This window comes from Leuciscus leuciscus, assembly GCF_965113295.1.
Source record: "Leuciscus leuciscus genome assembly, chromosome: 11".
NCBI classification, from domain to species: domain Eukaryota; kingdom Metazoa; phylum Chordata; class Actinopteri; order Cypriniformes; family Leuciscidae; genus Leuciscus; species Leuciscus leuciscus.
This window is the reverse complement of record NC_138735.1, coordinates 5,957,799-5,981,779: the sequence shown is the minus strand read 5'-3', so window position 1 is coordinate 5,981,779 and position 23,981 is coordinate 5,957,799. Positions and strand designations below refer to the sequence as shown.

Sequence of the window (23,981 nt, the reverse complement as noted above, 5' to 3'; positions counted from 1 at the left end):
TTTCCATGCTGCAGGCGATCTTCATGACGTCACCGACGCAATAACGTCATACGTCAATTACTGTGTGGACCTGTGCATACCAATCAAAAAAATCAAATACTACAATAACAACAAACCTTGGTTTAACAAAGACATTAAACAGTTAAGAAAGGAGAAAAATGCAGCTCATCTATCAGGAAACAAAGAACAATATATGGCTTCCAAATACAAACTGAGATCTGCAATAAGAAGAGCCAAATCCAACTATGCTACTAAACTAGAAGAACAAAATCACCTCTAATGATACACGTTTTATCTGGAAAAAACTTCAAAACATGACAAATTACAAAAAGAAACCCACCCCCATACCTGACGGCGATAATCAGCTTTCTGATACACTCAACTTCTTTTATGGGAGGTTTGAGCAGGTACCGGCTACACCACCATCTCCCCCCGACCCCCTCCCCTCCCCCCTTTTACCATTTATGAGGAGGAGGTGAGGAGCACCTTCAGGGGACTTAAGAGGAATAAAGCCCCCGGCCCAGACAACATCAGCCCCACCGTTCTCCACCACTGCGCTGCAGAACTGGCTGGGGTCTTCGCCGACATTTTCAATACCTCCCTCTGTCAAAACTTAGTACCCAAGTGCTTCAAAGAATCCATTATCATCCCGGTTCCCAAGACCAAGACCATCTCCTGCCTCAATGATTACAGACCTATTGCCTTGACATCAGCAGTCATGAAATCATTCGAGCGCATCATACTCAATCACCTAAAAACCGTCACCACCCCCCTCATGGACCCATTCCAATTTGCATACAGAGCCAACAGGTCAGTTGAGGACACCGTCAACTTAGCAATTCATCACATACTGAACCACCTTGAGTCAGCAAATACATATGCCCGCATCCTGTTTATGGATTTCAGTTCTGCATTCAATACAATAAACCCGGCCAAACTGTTTAATATATTACTGGACATGAATATCGACCCATGCATCTGTCACTGGATTCACAGTTTTCTCTGGAACAGGCAACAGAAGGTAAAGATTAACAATTATACTTCCTCACCTCTGTTCCTCAGTACAGGCGCACCCCAAGGTTGTGTTCTTTCACCCTGGCTATTCTCTCTCTACACAAACCAGCTCACATCACACCATAGTTCTGTCAGCCTATACAAATATGCGGACGATACAACCATCATAGGATTCATTACCAACAACCAAGAAACCGAATACTGTGCACAGATCAACCAAGCAGTGACCTGGTGTACAAACCATGATCTCCTACTCAACACATCAAAAACAAAATAACTCATCGTCGACCAAGACGTCAGCCATCCCCCAAAACTCCTGTGCTCATTGAAGGTGAATCCATCTCCATCACTGAAACATTCAAATTCCTTGGGACTCATATCAGCAACAACCTCAAATGGAAAATCAACATAGATCATATCTACAAAAAAGCCCAGCAAAGACTTTTTCATCTCCGACAGCTTCAGAAGTTCAGAGTAAGGTTTCATCTCCTGCTCCGCTTCTACACGGCCATCGTTGAAAGCATCCTCACCACATCCATCACAGTCTGGTTTGGTAGTCTTGACGCACTTTCCCGGAAGAAATTACAGCGCATCATCAACAGAGCATCTAAAGTCATTGGTTCACCCCTACCATCCCTTGAATCACTCTACCACAAACAGACACTACGCAGAGCCCACAAGATAATTTCTGATATCACCCACCCTGCACACTACGCCTTCCAGTTACTGCCCTCTGGGAGGCGTTACAGGACAATCGCCTCCAGAACAACTCGCTTCAAAAACAGTTTCATCCCAATAGCAATAAATATTCTGAACTCTGAACGCTGAGGACTGTGGATTAAGCATGACCCCTTATGTATTATTATGTATCAATGTGTTTGTTTGTATGTATATGTATGTTATATTATATGTTTATTGTTTGTTTAATGTAATGCTGGAACCTGTACTAAAGAGTTGTACTGAAAACAAATTCCACCAGCTTGGCTGTGTGGTCATTAAAAATCAAATCAATCAATCAAATCAAATGAGATCCACATAACTTTTATAGTATTATCCAGAAATTATTTTTATCTACAATAAATAAATATTTTATATATAGAACAAAGAAGAGAATTTGGTGTGACTGATATTCTGGTCCTCTCCCAGGCTCTATGGGGATTGAATGGTGGGATCCAAATAAGACCATTTCAGCCCCCCAGACCTAAACCAGTTCCTCGAAATAACAATTATTCATCTACAATATCCGCTCATGACATGGGAATCAGTGAAGAGGAGTGGAAACGGCTACAGAAGGCTCTGGACTGGCCCGGTCCAGATCAAGAAATCACTCAGCTGAATCAGAGCACAAGCCCAGTCCACTCAACATTCTCTATTGTGGGACTCAAGGAGAGTTACAAAGTGGGAGAAAAGATCTCTGTTACCATCACAGCCAGAGACCACAACAAGAACCTGAAAAGATATGGAGGAGATTTCTTCAAAGCAAAGCTATTCAATTCAAAGCTCAAGGTGTGTTTGTTTTATATTATTTAACAATATTTATTTTTATAAAAATTAAGACACTGAGTTTGATTTGCTGAGTTTCATTTGCCTGTTAATGGTTGATTTACAACATTTTATAAATTAAAGTTTTATATGCTTTAAAATTGGATTTACTAACAGAAATTAGTTTTCTGCATTACACTTAACCTTCTCTATTCTTCTTGAAGGCGAGTGTGTACGGGGAGGTTGTGGATCACTGTAATGGGACTTTCTCTGTTGCTCTTCTTCTGCCCTGGGAAGGTCAGGCACAAGTTTATGTACGTCTAGAGCACTCCAGTGAGGTTGTGCAGATTCTTACAAAATACAGGGTGTCCTCATTTCCACGCAGCCACTATAATGGCTACTTTGAAGGGCCAGGACCCAATAAAACCAGGATCAGTGAAGTAGTACAATGCAATCTTAAGTGGGGTGCAGATGGAGGTTGGAGTAAAGGCGACTGCTGCTGTGAGTATAAGGATATAAAAACAGGGACGGTGTGGCAGTGTGAGAGACCAAAGAAACTTTCTTGTGACAAACTGGTTCATCACTCTTTCGGAGGTTTGGAAAACCCATTAAATCCTTTTGAGAAGCAAATTTTCACAAAGTAAGTGGGAAAGGATTCAAAATGAATTACAGAGGAATTGTAAAACTAGAAAAACTGCAGAAGATGTTTTTTACTCTCCACAGGAATTTAGCAAGTGTTGCTATTACTGGAGACATACAAATCATAAATGTCCTTCCCAACACTACAGGCATTGGTATGTTCATATATCAGGACCGATATAATCTAAAATCAAATGTAGTTAGTTGCAAGAGAATTCAGAATTAGCATAATTACGGCACAGTCTCTTCAGGTAAATGTTTCTTTGCTTTAGGCACAATGGAGAGATGCAGATCTGGCATGACAACACCAGTTGTTCCTGCAGGGTTTTATCTGAAAGACGTCTGGAAGTCTTTTGTGTGCAACAGCCAGAAGTTCAGTTCTTCACAAATGGGAAATTGTCTTAAAAACAAGATCGTCTACTTGATGGGAGACTCCACCACAAGGCAGTGGTTTGAGTATTTAGAGAGAAAAGTGCCAGGCAAGTTGTTCATAAATGACATTGATGGGAGGGTGGCAGGGGTTTATTTAAAAATGTTCTCATGTTATTGAAGACTTAATGTCATAAAAGTAATATAAGTGAAATATACAGAAGCCCCAAAAATTATTTGGATACTTCATCAACAAATGCATAAATGTCTTGCCATTACACCAAAATATTAAACCAAGTGACAATTGTTTGTAAAGACTTCAACACGTCACACTTAAAAATTACGCAGTAATTTTTTTTTTCTTATTGCAACATGTAATTGCAAAAATTTAAAAAGAATTTGTTTGCATCTAATGTAATGACATTCAGACATGCAAATGAGTCAGTGCATCTTGAAGGGATAGTTCACCATATTATGAAAATGATGTCATAATTTACTCATCAACATTCAAACATTCAATATGGGTGAGTAAATGATGACAGAATTAAAAAATTTAAGTACTATTCCTTAAGTGCCATATTTCCATATTTCTAGGGGGCTGCTGTGTACAATAAAAAGCAGCTTTGCAAAGTTGTTTAAGAAATAAATAAAGCAATGAGTCTAATTTAAGTTTTACTTATCTTATTTAGACATAAAAAGAATGGACCTCCACACTCCTCCTGCTTGTGGAATGAAAATAATATCATTGTTCACTGGAGGCCACACGGTGTTCCTTTGCGATTTACTAAAATGCTCATTACTGACTTACATTATATCAGCAATGAAATTGATGAAATAGCCGGTGGTCCTCATGCAGTCGTTGTCTTTACAATATGTGCCCATTTGGCTTATCACCCAATAACATTTTACGTGCATGAAGTGGCCAAAATCCGTCAGTCTGTTGTTGCATTGTTGAGTCGTGCACCAGAGACTACCGTCATCATCAAGTCTGGAAACACTTCAGGATTTAAGGTACAATTGCTAATTTTCCAAACCTACTCCGTTTTCAATAATTTTTCTGTCTTGTATTTGAAATGGTACATTTGTCCTGCTGTCTTTATATTTAAAGTCTAGAAACACAAATATGCATGTGCTGAGGTGACACTTCATTATCCAATTCATGCCAAATTCCATCCCTTAAAGGTGTTTCAGTCATATCCTGTCATTACAAACCTGGGGTGCGTTTCCCGAAAGCATCGTTAGCCAACTATGGTCGCAAGTTCCGTCGTTATCAGCATAGTTCAACGATTTGGTGTTTACCGAAACCATCGTTCCAACGAACGTACGCAAACAGCATCGCAAACTTGTGTGGTTGGAACGACAGCTCTCGAGCTGTGGTTGGAAGCATAGTTTCTAGTTTACATGAGATGTAGACTGAATAAATCCTTATCTTTTGCAAAATAAGCAAGCTGACATTCAGTGCAACCCGTGTTATTTATTTAGAATACATACAAATGTAATGTACGTCTTTTAGTTTGTCAAGAGATTTAAAGCACCGTTTTTGAAGACTGCGCATGTGCGAACGTGCTCTACTATGTAAGAACGAGCCAAATATTGAGTCTGGTAATAAAGCAAAATAACTGAGAAAAATTTGAAATGGTCTTCAGATGCCATGTCTGTAACTTATATGACAAAATCTAGCGTTAATTCGATCTCAAACAGATTAATTAAAATAAGTTATTAGTCCACCACGTGCGAGACGTCATAAACCAACGTGGTTGAACGATACTTTGCGACAGACGGTTTCGGGAAACAGTCGTGACTAGCTAGTTGATTTCTCCAACGATGCATCGTACCATGGTAGTTAAGCAGCGAGCTATTTAGTTGTACGGGAAACGCACCCCTGTATGGTTGTCTTCCATGGTTTTGCAGAATGCAAGTGGATGGGTACCAGAGTATGGAAGCTTATGGGTAGCAAATTTCAATTTGAAATGTAATATGCAAAATGACAATGCAATAAAATGGCAATGCATTTCTGTATTTTAATTTTAATTTTCCAATACATTTGTGCAACGTTTGGTGCAAAATGAAAATGAAAATCAAATTATATAATTTACATTTGCCATTTCATACACTAGTTGTAATATGTAAATTGAATACATATTTTAACGCTTTATAACTTGCAAAATTTAAATTCAAATGTATTACAGAAATGATTAGATATGTTTAAAGGTATAGTGGAGGATTTTCTTTTTCCGGGTGGATCATCAAGACTATTGGTCCTCCTAATTGTCAATCATTCTGGTGATATGTTTACATAAGGCCGTCGTACGTGCTCGTCCCTAGGTAGTTTTCGCTTTCTGCGCATGCGCACTTTCAGGTGTATATGTGTGGTGAGCTACAGTTTCAGCCATTCATTGAAGCTCGCCGTTCTCCCCGGGTTTTTTCAAAGTGTCTGAGGGTCGCAAGAGAAAAAGTGTCTACGAATTGTATGACAAGAAGAGAAAGGCCTCTGAAGAAAGAAACAAGACCAGTGTTTTTGGGAGAATATTTCACACGCTGGCGTGTGCTAAAAGCACAGGTTGGGCTTCCCACTGATGCCTCAGTCGCGAAGTTTCTACTCGACAGGTAAAGTTTGGCATGCTATTTGGAGAAATCCATTTGAAATCACTGCTAGTAAAAGTTAATGTAAGCTATGATTAGCGATGCTAGCCCTGGCACAAGTCACGCACCGCGCAGACACGGTAAACATCACAATTTGTCTAAAGTATTCTTATGACCAAATGGTAAAAGGTATCACGCTGAAATGTTCTAAAACCCTGTGTGTTCATTTTTTATAATTCCAATGTGTTCACCATAGTATTTATTACACAAATGCAACAAGCTACTTCTCCATTGCACACGTTTAATAGGCGTTCCCTCTCGGGAGCAGGTAGAGTGTTGCGCATGTGCATTTTTTCCAAAAGTGGAGAGGGCGGTTCTTTTCTAAAATTCGGGAAAATCCTCCACTATACCTTTAACATGTTCAAGCAAAAACTGTGGCAAAATTGTAATTTAAATGTCATTTTTTCTTAATTGCATTTACACTCACAGTTAAGACACTTGCGATTGCATTTCCATTAAGTGTCTCGCAATGAATGTAGCAAAATTCAATGTGCAATTTGAAAATGCATTCTGAGCCGATCACGTGCCCGTCCCGCCCTGTCAATCAGTGCGTGAAGGCGGGGCTCGGCAACAGGTAAACATAGGCTATGGTGCGTATTTTGAGGTGTTGGAAGGAAACAGGGCGGCGGCAGAGCTGATACGAGCGTTAAATTCACTAGCAGATGAAGTGGAACGTGGACAGAGAAATGGTAGTGTTTCCGAAGATTTTTACGCGTCTGCAGGTGATAGAACCAGTAGGCTACGATGTTGGACCGTACGGGTCTGGGAGAATGTTCTGCCTTATCAGGCGTCAACATTCTGCTGCCCTGCTGTTGTCTGATGCTGGACTGTGTTGATGGTTTCGTTTTGTATAAAATATTATCATTGTCTGATACATGCTTATCTTTATTCCTATTAGCCTACTATTAACTGTAATACCCAATAATCAGGGTTCTCAAGTTTTATCAAAAGCTTGGAGTGAGTTCACATGTGGTTAGAGGAGGAGCCCTAATGGAGCCCCGCCCCCGCCCCCCAATTTTACCCATTGTTCATAATTAACCAGCACAAATTGAAATTATAACAATTGGTAAATCTGATAAATGACAGAGCAATTCATCACATCAAATATACTCTTTAATGTTATATTTCAAAATGATAAATATACAAAAATTACAAAAATATAACAAATTGCTACAAACAGTTTGCACCCAGAGCACTCTGCTTTAATACATGTATCCTTAATGTAACTAGAAAGACAGTACAGTATAATATATAATTTAAAATAAAATGAAGAAATACATCTTCATTCCTTCCCATACCCACTAACATTTCCCTTAGTTTCAGATAACGTAAGCTAGCCAAACTGAGCCAAAGCTTCTGGCCTGGTTGCAAAGTAGTTGTAGAGTTTTTAACTGCATCAATAATAATGTATACGATGGGCTATATATTAAATGTTCTAGCCTAAAAATGTTAGACGAGCTTTCTTCCAACTTACCTTCTCCATCACGACATGTATTCGCGCGATGTTGTTGGTTACCTAGTAACGAACGTACGGTGGCCGAGAATGTTCCGTCAACTTCCGTGTGTTCACGCATCTATGTTGCCTAGTAATGAACGCAATCTGGCCGAGATACATGCTGGCAGCAGGAAACTTCACTTTGTGTGCCTGCGCCGTATGGAATGATATTCCGGACATTATCCAGGTCCTTTAGTTGTCCTGTCCTTCACAAAAAGCCTGTTAGCTACTTCACTGAGGTTGGCGAAGACAGCGTTACTGATGTTGCTGTAGGTCAAGGCCACGAACTCATTTAACTTATCTAAAACTAAATGGCTTCTGAGAAAGAGGACATCTGTAGAGGATGTACTGTCATCAACTTGCTGCACGAGCATCATAAGGTCCTCCACAATTTCACCAACTAACTACCTCCATTGTTTACAATAAATCGGCGTCTGTTCAGGGCATCACCTCTTGACGGTCGACTGTGAGTGACGTCACGTCCCAACACGAACACGCCCCATAGCATAATCCCACCCTTGACACTGATTGACAGGTTTCCGTGTAAGGCATCGGAAATGGAAATACTAAGGGAATTGCGATTCCATTTGAGTTTTGGCTGGCTACATACGCGACGCTGAGAAAGCGAAAAAGCAGACGTGGTAATTGAAATTGCTATTTAAATATGACAGGGTCAAGACTCGTAAGATATGGGAAACACAGTTGCAAACAGACTTTGCATTTCCATTTTAAATTTGGCAGTCATTGTGTGTTCGCTTAAACAAAAATGCAAACGGTAATGCGCGATTTGCATTTGCGTTTGGATTATGTCACATTTTATGCATCCACAAATTGAAAACACAATTGCAAATACAATTTGCAATTCCTTTTGAATAATGTCCGGAATATCATTCCATAGTGCCTCGTATACAACGTTATATATAAAGCTTGCAGGACAACTTGATTGGCATTGCCTTTTCAGCGTGAGAAATACACGGTGTGGCGTGTGAGCGTGTGAACTGGTTGAATTGCGTGTGTCTCACAGCCAATGCGTGAAACTTGAGAACCCTGCCAATAATGTTGGAGATCCTATAGTTTTTCCTTACAAATGCATAGGCCTATTACTCTGAGATCACATAATATGACAAAGCTTTATTGGTATTCGGTATTAATAGCTACCGAAAAATGTGACCGCTCTTTATTTATTTATAACTGACTGTAATGTTCAATAAAGTGATGAATGTGATGTGTGACCATCTCTGTTTATTCAGCTGTATAATCATAAAATATGGGGCAGACATGCGAGTCCCTTTCCATTTTATAAAGCATATTGATAAGGTATACGTACATGGTCACGGAATCTGACGGGTCAAATTCATCGACCTAGCCTTTTTTGGCAGACTTCATCTTCTAGTGAATTTAACGCTCGTATCAGCTCTGCCGCCGCCCTGTTTCCTTCCAACACCTCAAAATACGCACCATAGCCTATGTTTACCTGTTGCCGAGCCCCGCCTTCACGCAGTGATTGACAGGGCGGGACGGGCACGTGATCGGCTCAGAATGCATTTTCAAATTGCACATTGAATTTTGCTACACTCATTGCGGGACACTTAATGGAAATGCAATCGCAAGTGTCTTAACTGTGAGTGTAAATTCAATTAAGAAAAAAACATTTAAATTACAATTTTGCCACAGTTTTTGCTTGAACATGTTAAACATATTTAATGATTTCTGTAATACATTTTAATTTTAATTATGCAACTTATAAAGCGTTAAATTTACATATTAAAACTAGTGTATGGAATGGCAAATGTAAATATTATTTTTTTATTTTTTTTATTTCATTAAATTATTTTATTTCATTTTGCACCAAACGTTGCACAAATGTATGGGAAAATTTTAATTCAAATTCAGAAATGCATTGCCATTTTACATATTGCATTCTCATTTTGCATATTACATTTCAAATTGAAATTTGCTACCCATAAGCTTCCATACTAGAGTACAATCAAAGTAGTCCATATGACTCAAGCACTATTCCATGTTTCAGAAGGCATATGATAGTTCTGTGAGAGAAACAGAATGAAATGTAACTACTTTTCCCATGAAAAAATGGTCACCATTTACTGGACATTCTGCTATAAATCGCTTTTTTGTTCAATAATAGAGACTAGTATAGAGCTCAGCATAAAACATAAGGAAACATAGATTAATTAATCATTTTTTTTATTAACTATTCCTTGTTTTCCCCCTAGATTAAAGTTTAATGTCAGTTATAACAGGTGACAGACAAAAATTTAAAGGGATACTTCATCTCTGGAAAGATGATGTGTATTTAAAATAGGTCATTTATGTAGAAGAAATGTGAAATTATTTTAGAATTTGGAGCTTTCTAGACTGAGAAAAGCCAGAACATTTATTTTTGGCTCATGTGGATGAAAGACAACAACTCCCAGAATGCACTTGCTTCGCTGCTCTACGAGGCCACTCCCAAGCCACGCCTACCGGTAAGAGAGCGCAGTTGAAAACAACAAGGCTAGGCTACTAGTGAGTGAGTCTCTGTGACGAGTTTGCCCGGGATTTCGAGATCGCCCAAAATGTCCTGGATTTGGCCTGCGTTCTACAGTCGCCATCCATTAGGTTTACTGTGGCGAGCAGGATGAGGCTGAGGGGCGCAGGAGAACGGCGCGAGGCTGGTGGCGTGATTACTGAGACGCACCGGTCTCGTATCTCTCACGGAGGAGAGGGAATTTTCTTAGCAATGTTAAAACGCACATCAACTTGTTTAGCGTTCATGTAAACACTACATTCAGATTCACCAATCGGAATGAATTCAGTTAGATTGAAACAAAAGGTGTGCATGTAAACAATGAATGGCGACTGCGGAAAGCAAAAGCCGAATCCCGGACATTTTGGATGATCTCAATGGCCAGACATGTCCGGGAAAAAGAGGATGGTAACCCCTACTACTCAGCTTTCTCCTACTACTCAGCTTTCTCCACAGAACAAGAGCCTGCTAGCTTAGCTTCCAAAGAAAGACGGCTGACACTATTTGTGCATTCTGTGAGTGAGATCCCACCCTCCTATGGGCGGGTTGAAAACATGCGGGACAGCCCCTACTACTACTGGCTGTAGTCTTTAGCCTCTGGCCAAAAAATCCTCAGATGACGCAAAATGACGATTTTTGCGTCATCTGAGGATTTTTTTCCAGACAAAAAATACATAAATCTCTCATCTCAGGGGGATATGAGGCTGGAAAGCACGGTAATTCGAAAATACTACAGGTTTTCTACTAATACAAAGCTTAATGCTAAATCCTGAAGTATCCCTTTAAGTAACGTACTCAGCACTGTTTCTGGTAGAAAATACAAACAATGTAGTTTGTCTAAACCAAGTTAATATTAATGCTTTTAGTATTGTCTGTTACTGATCTGTGTTGTTACAGGACATTTTTCAAAGTGATTGGTATGCAATGCAGATGAATACAGTGATGCAGGAGATGTTCCGAGATATTGATCTACTTCGTAATCTAGTAATCGATGTCTGGCAGATGACGTCCTGTCACTATCTACGTGAAGATATTCACCCAGGTCCTGTTATCATTGCTAATGAAGTCGACATGTTGCTCTCATATATCTGTCCTGCCTGATACACTAGAATAATATTTACCTTACTTTGTTATAATATACCAAGAAATGTATGTATCTACAGTACAAAAATGAGCATCTGTAAGAAACTTCTGGTATACATATTGTTAAAACTTACCAAGCTTAGCACCTACCTGCTATATGTAAACCTGTATAATCTCAAAATTAATTAAATTAAATTAATTCATTATTTATTTTTAACCTCAACCTTTGGTTCCAAAAACTGAGGTAACTTTCAGGGTGTGTAAATGACCATAGTGGTACATTCCGTGCTTATTTAATTGTATGTTATTATATATTGTGTTAGATGTTGTGTGCTGGGGCATTCCAGAAAGCAGGTTATGTGTCATGCCCGGGTATGTTTAAAGGCCCACTGAAGTGCCTTGAAACTCTCAGCTTTGTATGATGTGTTGACGTAATTTCCATTGAAACAGGAAGCTAAGGCGGGACATATTGAAAGGGTTCTCCCCCTTTTCAAATAGTCAATAGCGTTTAGTTTACATCACAGACAGCAAGTCGTACTTGACAGCACCATGGAAATGAATCCGAGCGCTGATACCTTGGATTCAATAGTAACGTTAGAGGTGTGAATAAATTCTAGCCATTTCATTCTGAAAACGGAATAAAACTCGAGCGTTTGAACAACCGAACACACATCTCCAACCCATATTGCTCAGTGACGTGACCTACCGGTTCTTTTTTTGTGAACCGGTCGTACCAGTTCATCAAATCGAAGTGAATCCTTCTGCTGGTGAGGTCGACTAACATCTATGTTGATTATTAGTCAGTAATCTACTGTAGTGATAGTGTAGTTGTAGATGCGAGTACCAAAACTAACCACTAGGGGCCAGTAGCATTACACTTACCTGTAGAGTATGCAGACTAAAGCCTGGTTCACACGGCAGGATAATTAGGCAGATTTTAGCCCCGATTCACCCCTTCCGACAATTAAGGATGCTCCGATTATCGTAAAATAATCTGATCAGATATTCCTGCCGTGTGTGGTGTGTTAAGGCTGCTCTCGTCTGCTCGGAAGGACGCCGGGACCGCTCCGATCTCAAATCGGGGATATCCAACATGTTGGATTTATTTGGCCCGATTTCTTCTCGTGTGTGGTGTCCCCCGAGCACGCAGCCTGTGGACTGTGGAGTGTAGCCAATCAGAAAGCGAGGTGACGAAACGGCAAGGAAGCACCGGGAAACATAATCAAAACAGCCGGCGGCATGGCGCACCAGAAAGTCCGGTGGACGTCAGAGATCATCTCCTTTCTTTTGATAACGTTTTTTTTTTCGGTTAAAAACAAACTACAAACTATCGACACTGCATCCTCTTCGTCCGCCATGATTGTTTATTCTGAAGTCACGTTTGATCTCGAGGTATTTTGCGAGATTTCCTGTCTGACCTGGGAATGCTCGGGAGTCAAATCGGTTCTTGTGTGATGTGTTGATTTTGCCGTGTGGCTGCACACCACACACGGTACGACCAAAACTGTTAGACCCGTGATTTTTTATCCCCGTGTGTGGGGTCTCTCAGGTTTGGAAAATCGGCCGACAATTTTAAAATCGTCCCGTGTGAACCAGGCTTTAGAGTCAGTAGAGTAGGGCTGCGTTTCATTCCTCTGAAAGAGAATAAAAGATAAGTTTGTTACAAAACTGGTTCTTTACTGGATTCAGAAACATTACATCTACTGCTATTCCTGCTGTTCCCAGATGTCAAATGTCGAATTTGCTGTCGAATTTGAACCACTGAATTTGTGGAAGCGAATTTGTAAGGTGAAATAAAATGGACAGAACATTGCCTGTTGAATATTGTAGGTTGTATTTTAAACATAATGAACATTTTGGAAGTGAAATCTGAAAGGTGAATATGAATTATTAATAATAAAAATATGTGTGAAATGTATTTGAATTGAAATATTGACAGCTTAAAGGGCACCTATTATGACCCTTTTCACAAGATGTAAAATAAGTCTCTGATGTCCCCAGAGTATGTATGTGAAGTTTTAGCTCAAAATACCCAACAGATATTTTTTTACAGCATGTTCAAATTGTCATTTTTGGGGGCTCAGAAAAACGTACTGTTTTAGTGTGTATCCCTTTAAATGCAAATTAACTGCTGCTGCTGGCCCAGGGGGCGGAGCCTCACGAGCTCGCTTCAGTCAGGACAAAGTCATCTGATAATATCAAAACAGAAACTCTCAGTAGCGTGTTCATTTTGACTCGGAGTCGGACAATAATGCCCACAGCGCCAGAGAATATACTGTATGGATTGTATGATATGCCCCCACGGAAGAAAATTTTGTAAAATAACCCCTGAAATTATGACTTCTGGTGAATATTGTGGAAACTAATTGATACATTTAGATAAATATATTTCATACATTATAGCATATTATATTACAACTTATTAGGCCTATATATTTATAGAATAGCAAAGTAGGCCTAATCAATATACAAGACTGAACCACATAGATGTGAAATATAAAGGCTATCATGATCATTTTGCCAACAATGAACCATGGATTTATTTAGTTTATAATACGTTTTATTTTTAACTTAAACAAATAAAAAATATATCATTCAAAACTCACTGCATTTGAAGAAAAATAAACACAACAGTTTTCTGTAGCCTTGTGCGAACTTATTCAATAGAATTAGACTTCTAGAATGTTCTTTCCAGTGCAAAAAATTATATTTTTAATTTAATTAGACAACATTTTAAGGAAGAGTAGTGCAAATATCTTTATGTAATTATACTTCCATTATAGTTAACTTTCTTTCCAGTGCAAAACAATAATACATAAAAAAACAGCTAATAAAGAAAATATAAAATATTGCACTCAAATACTGCATTCAAGCAATACAAAACCTGTATGTATATTTTTGTGCTCTTTTCTTTTTCGCCAGCTGCTCGGAGCCGTTTTTTTCTTCTTATCATAGCCTACAAATGTCTTCGTTCATAGTCTGACACGTGTCTGTCATGGATTTGCACTGAATTGATTCTCAAAAATACGGAACAAAGTGCGTTCCGTATCAGTTCAATACGAAACAAGACTTTTATGTGTCAAATACGGGACGATTCCGTATTATACGGAACGGTTGGCAACCCTAGCTGTCATAAAGTGCGCGCTCTCACTTTCATTTCTGCCGTGGTCAGTAACGTTAGTCCTGTCGCTCCGGAGAGTGTAATCTGGATCACGAACAGTTGGTACAGATCCATCCTCGAGTAACAACGAGAGTAAATGAAGACTGATATGTTCATTCTGACATCCAACAACAAAACACCTCAATCGCTTAGGAGACATTCTTGTCTACAGCTGCTCAAGCGTCGAACATTGGCGGACTGTGTCCAGCTCACTCAAGGTGGGTCTATGCTCAAACTGAAGTGTCACTCAACAGTCATGGGAGGGGCCTGCGCAATTCTACGTCACATTGCGCTGAATCTGAGAACAGCTCATTCTGAGACAGTGCTTATGATTTATTGAGACCACTGGGTGGATTTTTATCATTCTAGGGTGGTTTTGCTCACACACTGCCAACACACATTTATGTTCAAACACCATGTAAAAGTGAATTTTGCATAATAGGTGCCCTTTAAATATTAAGCTGTTGAATTTCAGCCCATACAAATGCAAAACCTAAAAAATACAATGCATTAAAATGCAAGCACGGTTAATGCAATGCATTTTTTTTTTCAATTAGTGCAATTCAACAAGCTTTTTTGTTTCAAAAACATTTGTCATTATTTGACTTCCATAGTTGTGCATTTGAATAAAATGTGCGCCCTCACAGAGTGGTCCAGGATACGATTTTCAGCTATTAATAATTTAAATTCTACGGGTTACCTCCACAAAACTATTGTATACCACCAGAGAGAACTTCGGATGCAACACATTGTGTTACACCACAACACAACACAACACAACACAACACTGCTTTATAATGTTTGGAATAAATTGTTGTCTATTACTGCTTACTTCTATACTGTTTTTAAAAGGGTCCTATTATGTCCTTTTACAAAGTCTTGATTTTGTTTCTGTTAGGGGTTTCAGATTTACATAAAAGGTGTAGTCAATGTACATGTATAAAGTTAGGTTAAAACGTAAAAATGTGCTTGGAGATAACCTAAACTGTTATAGGCCTGTCATTTAAATATAAACTAAAGAAAGGGGAAATTCAAATACATTTCTTAATTGGCAACTAAAGCCACACAGGTGGCATGCTAATGTTACAACCAAAGAAGAAATGCAGGTCTGGCATGACAACACAAGTTATGGTGTTGAGAATTTGGTGTCCATTGTTGTTATGGATTTTGGAACACTGGAAACATCCCAATCTCAAAATCGTGTGGGCATAGGCAAAAAAATAACAATAAAACACTTACAATAACCTGCTTGCATAAGTGTGCATAATAGGGCATGTTCATGATCACATTCAAATTCCTACTGTAAAGTAATATCCACCGGTCATCATTTAAAGTGCCCCAATTATGCTATTTTAAAGTTCCCCAATGTTGTTTTGGAGTCTCCTACAATAGGTTTACATGCATCAAAGTAAAAAAAAACTGTTTAATTTCCTCATAATATACATTTGTACATCAAGTCTCAAACAACGGTGAGATGAATCAATCTCTCTAAATCCCTCCTTTCCGCGAGCTACTCTGCTCTGATTGGCCAGACAGCTCAGTCTGTTGTGATTGCGTGTCCTGAGGCTTCCTACACCTTAAACTAAACACAGTAACAAACAATGACGTCGATTTTCCCATAGCAATATGCGAGCGCGAGTTCGATGATGAAACACTGGAAGAACTAATTATTCAACCAGAACCTCCATCGCAAGGACGACTTGAACAGAATGTTTCTCAGTGATGCACTACTCAGTTTGAGGTACATTATGAGATGTTGCAACTATAATTCCGCATCCATCAGCATTAACAAGTGCATGTCCATCAACAAACCGATTATTTTACTTGTACTAATTTATTTACCGAGTATTTTTGTAATATATTGCGGTGAACATGTGGAAACTGTATCAATAACAGTGCATGTATGCAATGTACATTACCCGAGCACTAGCGTGAATGACTGATGTACGTTTGTAAAACAAATCTTGCTCCATGCTTAATCTTTCCTCAAAGTAGTGAGAATGACAGACAATCTGCATTAATAGACACAGTTATAGGTAATAGTGGCATACAACTGATTAGCAGAAGTATTTAAGTAAGACAGTGATAATGTAAGTTTGCCAGTTAACAGGAGACCTACACAATATAAAACTCAAAACTAAGTATTTTGAACACCATCTTTCAAGACCAAGCGGTTTGCGAATCCTGCATTGAACTCCGAGATTTGAGAAGCCAGCTCCAAAGGAATCAGCTGCAGGTTTGAGGTTCAAGTTCCCTGGTGTCTGCGTGCGCAATAAGTGGGCGGGCAATATGCTAATGTTTCGTCTTGATGTCACAACAAAACGGCTTATGACTAATTTCTTATGACTCAGTCAACGCTTACTTTTGAAAGACCATAACTTTATATATACGGTGCACTTTCAGATTTAAAACTTTGCAGGATGTTCTCTTACGAGAGGTCTCTCGTACTGCGTAAGATATCTTACGCTAGGGGAAAATCCTTTTCCGCGAGATATTGAAGCCAAAAATTATCCTTAATTTTGTAATAATGCAAAACGCGTTGCAGCAGCAATGCAGACATAGGCGAGACAGCTCGCGCGCCTATTGGCTGCTCTGCGGCAACTGCAGCAGCCTATCGAGCGAGGCCTGGCGTGACGTCAGACCCAATCAGGGCACTTCGCGCCCGCTGCGTCACGTCCCGCCGAAATGGGCGTGGTCTAGGCCTATAAATATCGCTCGCAGGCAGCTATTATCTGATTTTTCATCCTTCAAGCGAAGCACACGCATCGCTGGAGCTGGATTAGAAGCCGCGCCGTCTGTAAGAGAGCACCTTCAGCGGGACGAGTCACTGAAGTCGCTGGCCGCGCCGCCTTCCTTGCCTTCCTGCTGCGCTTTCCGGCATTATATCCTTTTCTCTGCTTTATGTATGTGTGTGTGCTCGCCGCCGCGACACACACTCCCATTGCACTAAAAGAGCTGGGCGTCTTTTTCAAGACGCCCCTTTTCCTGATCACGCAGCTCTCGCACTCGCTGACGGCGACTGCCCTCACTGCGAGTTAGGTACTGCCTATGGTGACTCTGAGGACTCACCTGGCATCCTTCTCCGAGACTGCTCCTCCGCCCCCCCCCCCCCAACCCGCAAAGCTTGCCGGTTCGCCCGCTTGCCTTGCCTGCTTGGGGGACGATACCTGTTCTCCCTCTGTTCGAGCCGCGCACACCGCGCCGCTCACAGAGGATGTCAGGAGCGGGCGGTCACGGGGCTAGCTTTCTCTCTCCCTCTGTTCAAGCCGCGCAAACTGCGCCGCTCACAAGGGAGGCTGGAAGCGGACGGTCGGGGTTAGTTTTTCTTTACGTTATAAGAAAGCTACCCTGCCTTCTGCGCCCCATTCATGCGTCACTCACCGGCGAAAGGAGAAAGATGTGTTTTTTAGTCCCTCCGAGGATGGACTGACCTTCAATTTCTCATACATATTCCCAGTTCCCTGATCATGCGACTGGAAATATCAATATTGCAGCAGGCGAGCCTGTTTTAATACAAGCGCGCCTGCAAGCAAACGCCGAAGAAAGCATGTGACGCTCTTATATGCTCGTGCATCCGAAAACCTTTGCGTTCCCCCCTGTGGCTCAGTGGCGGAATCATTGGTTTTTCTCACGAGAGACCGGAGTTCGAATCCCGGTCTAGCGGCAGTTAAAATTATGCCGCCAATGCTTCGCTCTGTCAGTTCCCTGAAAAGCGACTGCAGACGTGCATTTTGCAGCCAACGAGCGCGTTGCACAACCCGCTCGCCTGCACCCAAACACCGTTTCTATGGTTTTCCGTGCGTCACTGGCGAAAGGAGAAAAGAGCGTTTTCTGGTCCCCCCGCGGACGGACCGACCTCCTCTTTCTCGTACATTTCTCATTCCCCTCTGAAGTTCGGGCGACTGGAAATGTCAGTATTGCAGTGAGCAAGCCTGTTGTAATACACGCATGCCTGCAAACAAACGCCAGCACGTTGACGCTCTCTTATAATACTCGCGCTAACTGAGTTACAATGTGTCTCCCCCTGTGGCCCAGTGGCAGACTCTCAGGTTTTTGCACGCGAGAGACCCGCGTTCGATCCCCGGGTCTACCGGCAGATAAAATTATGCCGTCAATGCTCGCTCTGTCAGTTCCCTGAAAAGGCGACTGCAGATGTGTATTTTGCAGCCAACGAGCGCGTTGTACAACCCGCTCGCCTGCACCCAAACACCGTTTCTATGGTGTTCCGTGCGTCACTGGCGTAAGGAAAAAAGGGAGTTTTTCTGGTCCCGCTGCGGACGGACCAACCTCCTTTTTCATATACATTTCCCATTCCCCTCTGGAATTCAGGCGACTGGAAATGTCAATATTGCAGTGAACAAGCCTGTTGTAATGCACGCAGGCCTGCAATAAACGCCAGCATGTTGACGCTCTCTGTTTCTATGGCAACTTCTCGCTCGTTCAGTTCCAGTAAATGTGACTGTTCCAGTGTATCCTGCAGTAAACAAGTCGGTTTTACTCGATTACCTCGAGGATTTGGGTCTGAGTGTCAATTGGGCGAAGAGCTCCCTGTCACCCAGTCAGAAAATATCTTTCCTGGGCACAGAACTGAACTCACTATCCATGATAGCGCGACTATCACAACAGCGCGCGGTAGACATTAGACGCACAGCGAACTCTTTTCGCTGCGGCGCGTCTGTCCCGCTCAAGAAATTTCAGAAGATGCTAGGTCTCATGGCCTCAGCATCGTCAGTGCTCCAGCTGGGTCTGCTCCGCATGCGCCCGCTGCAGTTTTGGCTGAAAGCGCGAGTCCCACGCGAAGCGTGGGCACCCGGTTTGCTTCGCCTCAGGGTCAATCAGAAATGCGTTACAGCTCTGAAACCCTGGAAAGCGAACGACTGGTACCAATCAGGTGTAAGCCTGGGGACTTCCTCGAGGGTGAAAGTGGTGTCCACGGACGCGTCCACCTCGGGATGAGGAGCGCTGCTCGAGGGCAGACCGTTCTTCGGCCAGTGGTCAGAACGGGAGAAGCTCCTGCACATAAACTGCCTCGAAATGCTGGCAGTAGACAACGCGCTGACGCGTTTTTGTCCCCAAATAAAAGGTCACCACGTCTTGGTCCGTTCGGACAACATGTCTGTGGTGTCCTACATAAATCGCCAGGGCGGCATCAGATCCGAGAAACTGTACAGGCTGGCAGAACGCCTCCTGGTATGGGCTCAGTGCAACCTGCGCTCGCTCAGAGCAGCGCACGTGCCAGGGATCTTGAATTTAGGACCGGACAGACTGTCCAGGAACAATGTTCCGGCAGGCGAATGGTCTCTACACCCACAGACAGTCCAACTGCTGTGGAAGAAATTCGGCAGAGCGGAAGTGGACCTGTTTGCGTCTCAAGAAAACGCTCACTGTCAAGAATTTTTCTCCAAGAGCAGGAGCGCGCTGGCCCATGTGTGGCCCCGCCGCCCGCTCTATGCTTTTCCCCCCGTCTCTCTCCTGCCTCAGGTGATAGAACGGATCAGGGAAGAAGGATGCTCAGTACTGCTGGTAGCACCGTTCTGGAAAAACCAACCTTGGTTCCCAGCCGTGATGCAGTTAGCAAGTACTGCCCCGTGGCCAGTACCAGTGAGGAGAGAACTCCTCTCACAGGCCCGCGGCTCGATCTGGCATCCTCACCCGGATCTATGGTCCCTTCATGTCTGGGCCATCAACGGGTACATGTTGGACTCCCTAAAGGAGTATTAAACACGATCACGCAGGCTAGAGCTCCGTCTACAAGACGACTCTATTCTTCGAAATGGTCAGTGTTTTCGGGCTGGTGCACAGCCCGTGGTGTGTCACCCACAAATTGTGATGTGACGGAGGTGCTTTCCTTCCTACAAGAGCTGTTGGATGGGGGCAGGGCCCCCTCCACGCTCAAAGTTTATGTGGCGGCTATAGCAGCGTTCTCAGAAACAACGCTTGGTCAGTCAATAGGAAGGAACGATTTAGTCATCCGCTTCCTTAAAGGAGCTAAGAGACTGAATCCTCCCAGACCTCCCTCAGTCCCCGTATGGGACCTTTCTACGGTTCTGGAAGCCATGAAAGGTGCGCCATTTGAGCCTTTACAGTCAATCGATTTGAAACACCTGTCTTTCAAAACGGTGTTTTTGCTGGCTCTCGCTTCGGTGAAGCGCATAGGGGATCTGCACGCGCTCTCTGTGAGCGCGGCGTGCACGGAGTTTGGGCCCAATGACTCAAAAGTTATACTCAAACCTAAGCACGGTTATGTTCCAAAATCCCTCAACACACCGTTTAGGGCGCAGATTATCTCTCTGTCAGCCCTACCGGTCCCTGATGAGGAAAGAGACGCGAGCCTCCTTTGCCCAGTCAGGGCATTACGAGCTTATGTGTCTCGCTCGTCTGTTTTCAGACAGACGGAACAGCTCTTTGTTTCGTTTAGCGGACGTTCTAAGGGACTAGCCGCGTCGAAACAGAGCCTATCCAGATGGATAGTTGATGCTATAGCGCTGGCATACGCCTCCAAGGGCATGCAGTGCCCTTTGGGTGTCAGAGCGCATTCCACAAGAGGCATGGCCTCTTCGTGGGCTTGGTCAAGTGGGATTGCCTTGCAAGATATTTGTATGGCGGCAGGCTGGGCCTCCCCGTCTACATTTATAAGGTTTTATAACCTAGAGGTTCCCGCCCTGCAGGCCAGGCTGCTGTCGGTCTAAACTACCAGTATTATCTGACCTGATGCGTTCAGCTCAGAATGCTGCGTTTACTGAGCACAGCTCAATTTTCGACAGTTTAAAGCTGGGCAAACTGTGTAAGACCCACATTTTTTCCCATCAGTTCAGGCCGTACCCCGCCCTGTCTGTATGATGAAATTTGCGTCCCTTCGACGCTACTTTATGTGGAAAAGTGAGGCTGCACCCCTCCTTCTTCCCGGACTCTCTGTGAGTTCACTGAGTGATTGTGCACTATATGTACCCCGGGCTTTCGCCCTTGGGTCTTTGGTGTCAGATCTCAGCATGCACGGCGTTTTACACTGGGTCCCCTAGCGTAAGATATCTTACGCAGTACGAGAGACCTCTCGTAAGAGAACGTACTCGGTTACTAACGTAACCTCGGTTCTCTCTAGAAGAGGGAACGAGTACTGCGTATCTTGCCGTGCATGCACACGCTCTGGTTGCTTCGATGATGAAAAACCAGATAATAGCTGCCTGCGAGCGATATTTATAGGCCTAGACCACGCCCATTTCGGCGGGACGTGACGCAACGGGCGCGAAGTGCCCTGATTGGGTCTGACGTCACGCCAGGCCTCGCTCGATAGGCTGCTGCAGTTGCCGCAGAGCAGCCAATAGGCGCGCGAGCTGTCTCGCCTATGTCTGCATTGCTGCTGCAACGCGTTTTGCATTATTACAAAATTAAGGATAATTTTTGGCTTCAATATCTCGCGGAAAAGGATTTTCCCCTAGCGTAAGATATCTTACGCAGTACTCGTTCCCTCTTCTAGAGAGAACCGAGGTTACGTTAGTAACCGAGTACGTTTTCATTCACTTAAAGCTATGTTACACACTACATGAAAGGTCATTTTCAAAGACCCATAATAGGGGCCCTTTAAGTAAAGCTGATTGACCCTGAAAAATCATCAGTTTCTGTGGGATTTAACCCTATACAGACATTTTAGATTTGTATTGTTATATCTTCTCCTACAAGAAAATGAGACTTCTGCTGCTGCCTTTAATAATTTAAAGAAATGACTTACTGGAACAAACCTGTTTGACCTGTTTGACCAACTTGGTTGGTTATCAACTGCAATCTAATTAACATTTCCCAGGGTGGGCTAACAGGTTCCATATATCTTCTAATCTGTAAGTTCATAAAACCCTGTATATATAATATATTGTTTGTATATTTTCCTTGCAATAAAAAGTGAAAATAATGTTGTGCGAGTGCCACAGAGCCATAATGATTACACTCCTGGGAAAAAAAGAACAGGAAAAATAATTGTGTTGTTCCCATAGCAAGAATATCTTTACCATTCATATGTAAATTAACATCTAATGTCAATCAAATCAAACAAAGTCAAACTGGCTAAACCAATACTGAGTACAGATGGGATGTTCAAATGAGTGTCACATAATTAGTGGGAACGCCTCATTTTCAGAGCAGTGTGGCAGTTTATCAGGACATTGGTATGAAGTTGTGTGAATGTACTTCACTCACAAGCAGACTTCAAATTATTCTAGAAGAACAACAGACTTAGCCATGGTCGAACCATCCACAAAGAAATCAAATCCCCCAGGTAATCATTAGTTTATGAATATTGTAATATTTATGGGTCAAGATGTTTTCATGTTTTGAAGGATTTGGAAATTGATCATTTCTGTGTATTTCAGTCCGCAGGTTAAGAGAATTTTTACTACTACTGGCATGTTTTCTTTGTACATCATCCCTTCTGGTAAGTTCATAAAAAATGTGATACATTAAGACGTTTATTTCTGTGTAATGTATAATGTGTTATTATAGCCTATATTTAAGCACTGACTTCTGTTATAAATGTGAAAAAAAAAACTGTTTTTGTTTTCATGTCAGTAAATACTTTTTTTTTGTACACATTGATCAACATTACTGTAAATGTGCCAGTATTAGCCTACTGGCTAATTTTCAACTGCAGTCCTTCGGCAAGATGTTTTGAAACCTTTACAATTATAAAATATACAATAAACAAAAAGTACCTAAAGACACGATAAAACAACAAATAAAACAGAACAATTCTCACAACATAAAACCACACGAAACATCCAGAAACATTAAAACATCAGTACAATTGCCTGGCAACGGGCACAGAACTTGGGAGATATTAGCAGCAGGTTAAATAGAAATATATTACAAATAAAATGTGCAATGCACTTTTTATTTAAAAATGTTCACATGTTTGACTTTTCAATAGCCAGGCCTTAAGACTTCGCGTGAAGGTGTAGTAGTTGTTACCTTTTCTTATTTCAATTGGTATGGTGTTCCATAATTGAGAAGCTCTTACAGAAAAACATGATTGGCTGAAGGAGCTAGACCTAAAAGGGATTACACAATCTCCTCTTAGAGCTGATCTTGTAGTTCTGTTGGTAACATTTTTCTGCTTAATAAAAGTACCAAGTGGTGGGGGAGCTTTACCATTTAAAATCTTAAACACCAGACAGATGTCACTGTATTTCATTACATTTTCCCAACTTAGAATTTCATATTTTTCCAAAATATTACAATGGTGGTAGGTTTTGGGTTTTCTATATAACACTTTGTGAGTCTGCTTGTACAAAGAAAGAATAGGCTTCAGTGTTGTACTTCTTGCTTTGAGTCCAACTTGTCATACAATATGTTAAGTGGGGGATGATCATTGCATTTATATATAATTTTGCTGTTGTGGTTGTTAGGCAGATTCTTATATATCTAAAGTTGGCCAAATTGTATTTAGTTATTTGCATTACTTTCTTCATTTGTTTTTTGAAGGACAGGGTGGAGTCAATGATAATGCCTAGATATTTAACATGAGAGACTACTTGGAGGACCTCTCCAGACACATATACTTTAGGATCATAGTCAGTTGCAGA

The 23,981-nt window shown here is 41.7% G+C and overlaps 2 protein-coding genes and 1 long non-coding RNA gene across 4 annotated transcripts in view; 2 read left to right on the top strand and 1 right to left on the bottom strand.

Moving 5' to 3' along the window:
• The window catches only part of LOC309509581 (NXPE family member 4-like), a 46,098-nt gene extending 41,908 nt beyond the window's left edge, over positions 1–4,190 (top strand). For both annotated transcript variants that reach the window (XM_082184389.1, XM_082184388.1), the window contains 4 exons: positions 2,161–2,520; positions 2,721–3,136; positions 3,220–3,290; positions 3,408–4,190. In XM_082184389.1, coding sequence (XP_082040515.1) covers positions 2,269–2,520; positions 2,721–3,136; positions 3,220–3,290; positions 3,408–3,685 — 1,017 coding nt within the window. In that variant the 5' untranslated portion in view covers positions 2,161–2,268 and the 3' untranslated portion in view covers positions 3,686–4,190. The remainder of the gene's footprint in view (positions 1–2,160; positions 2,521–2,720; positions 3,137–3,219; positions 3,291–3,407) is intronic.
• Positions 4,191–5,937: 1,747 nt separating this feature from the next.
• LOC309509621 overlaps positions 5,938–23,981 on the bottom strand; it is a 123,103-nt gene continuing 105,059 nt past the window's right edge. The window contains exon 2 of the long non-coding RNA XR_014209943.1: positions 5,938–6,497. This is a non-coding gene — a long non-coding RNA (uncharacterized lncRNA). The remainder of the gene's footprint in view (positions 6,498–23,981) is intronic.
• LOC309509596 (NXPE family member 3-like) overlaps positions 22,020–23,981 on the top strand; it is a 42,731-nt gene continuing 40,769 nt past the window's right edge. The window contains exons 1-2 of the mRNA XM_082184411.1: positions 22,020–22,678; positions 22,773–22,834. Of these exons, the coding sequence (XP_082040537.1) occupies positions 22,585–22,678; positions 22,773–22,834 (156 nt within the window). The 5' untranslated portion in view covers positions 22,020–22,584. The remainder of the gene's footprint in view (positions 22,679–22,772; positions 22,835–23,981) is intronic.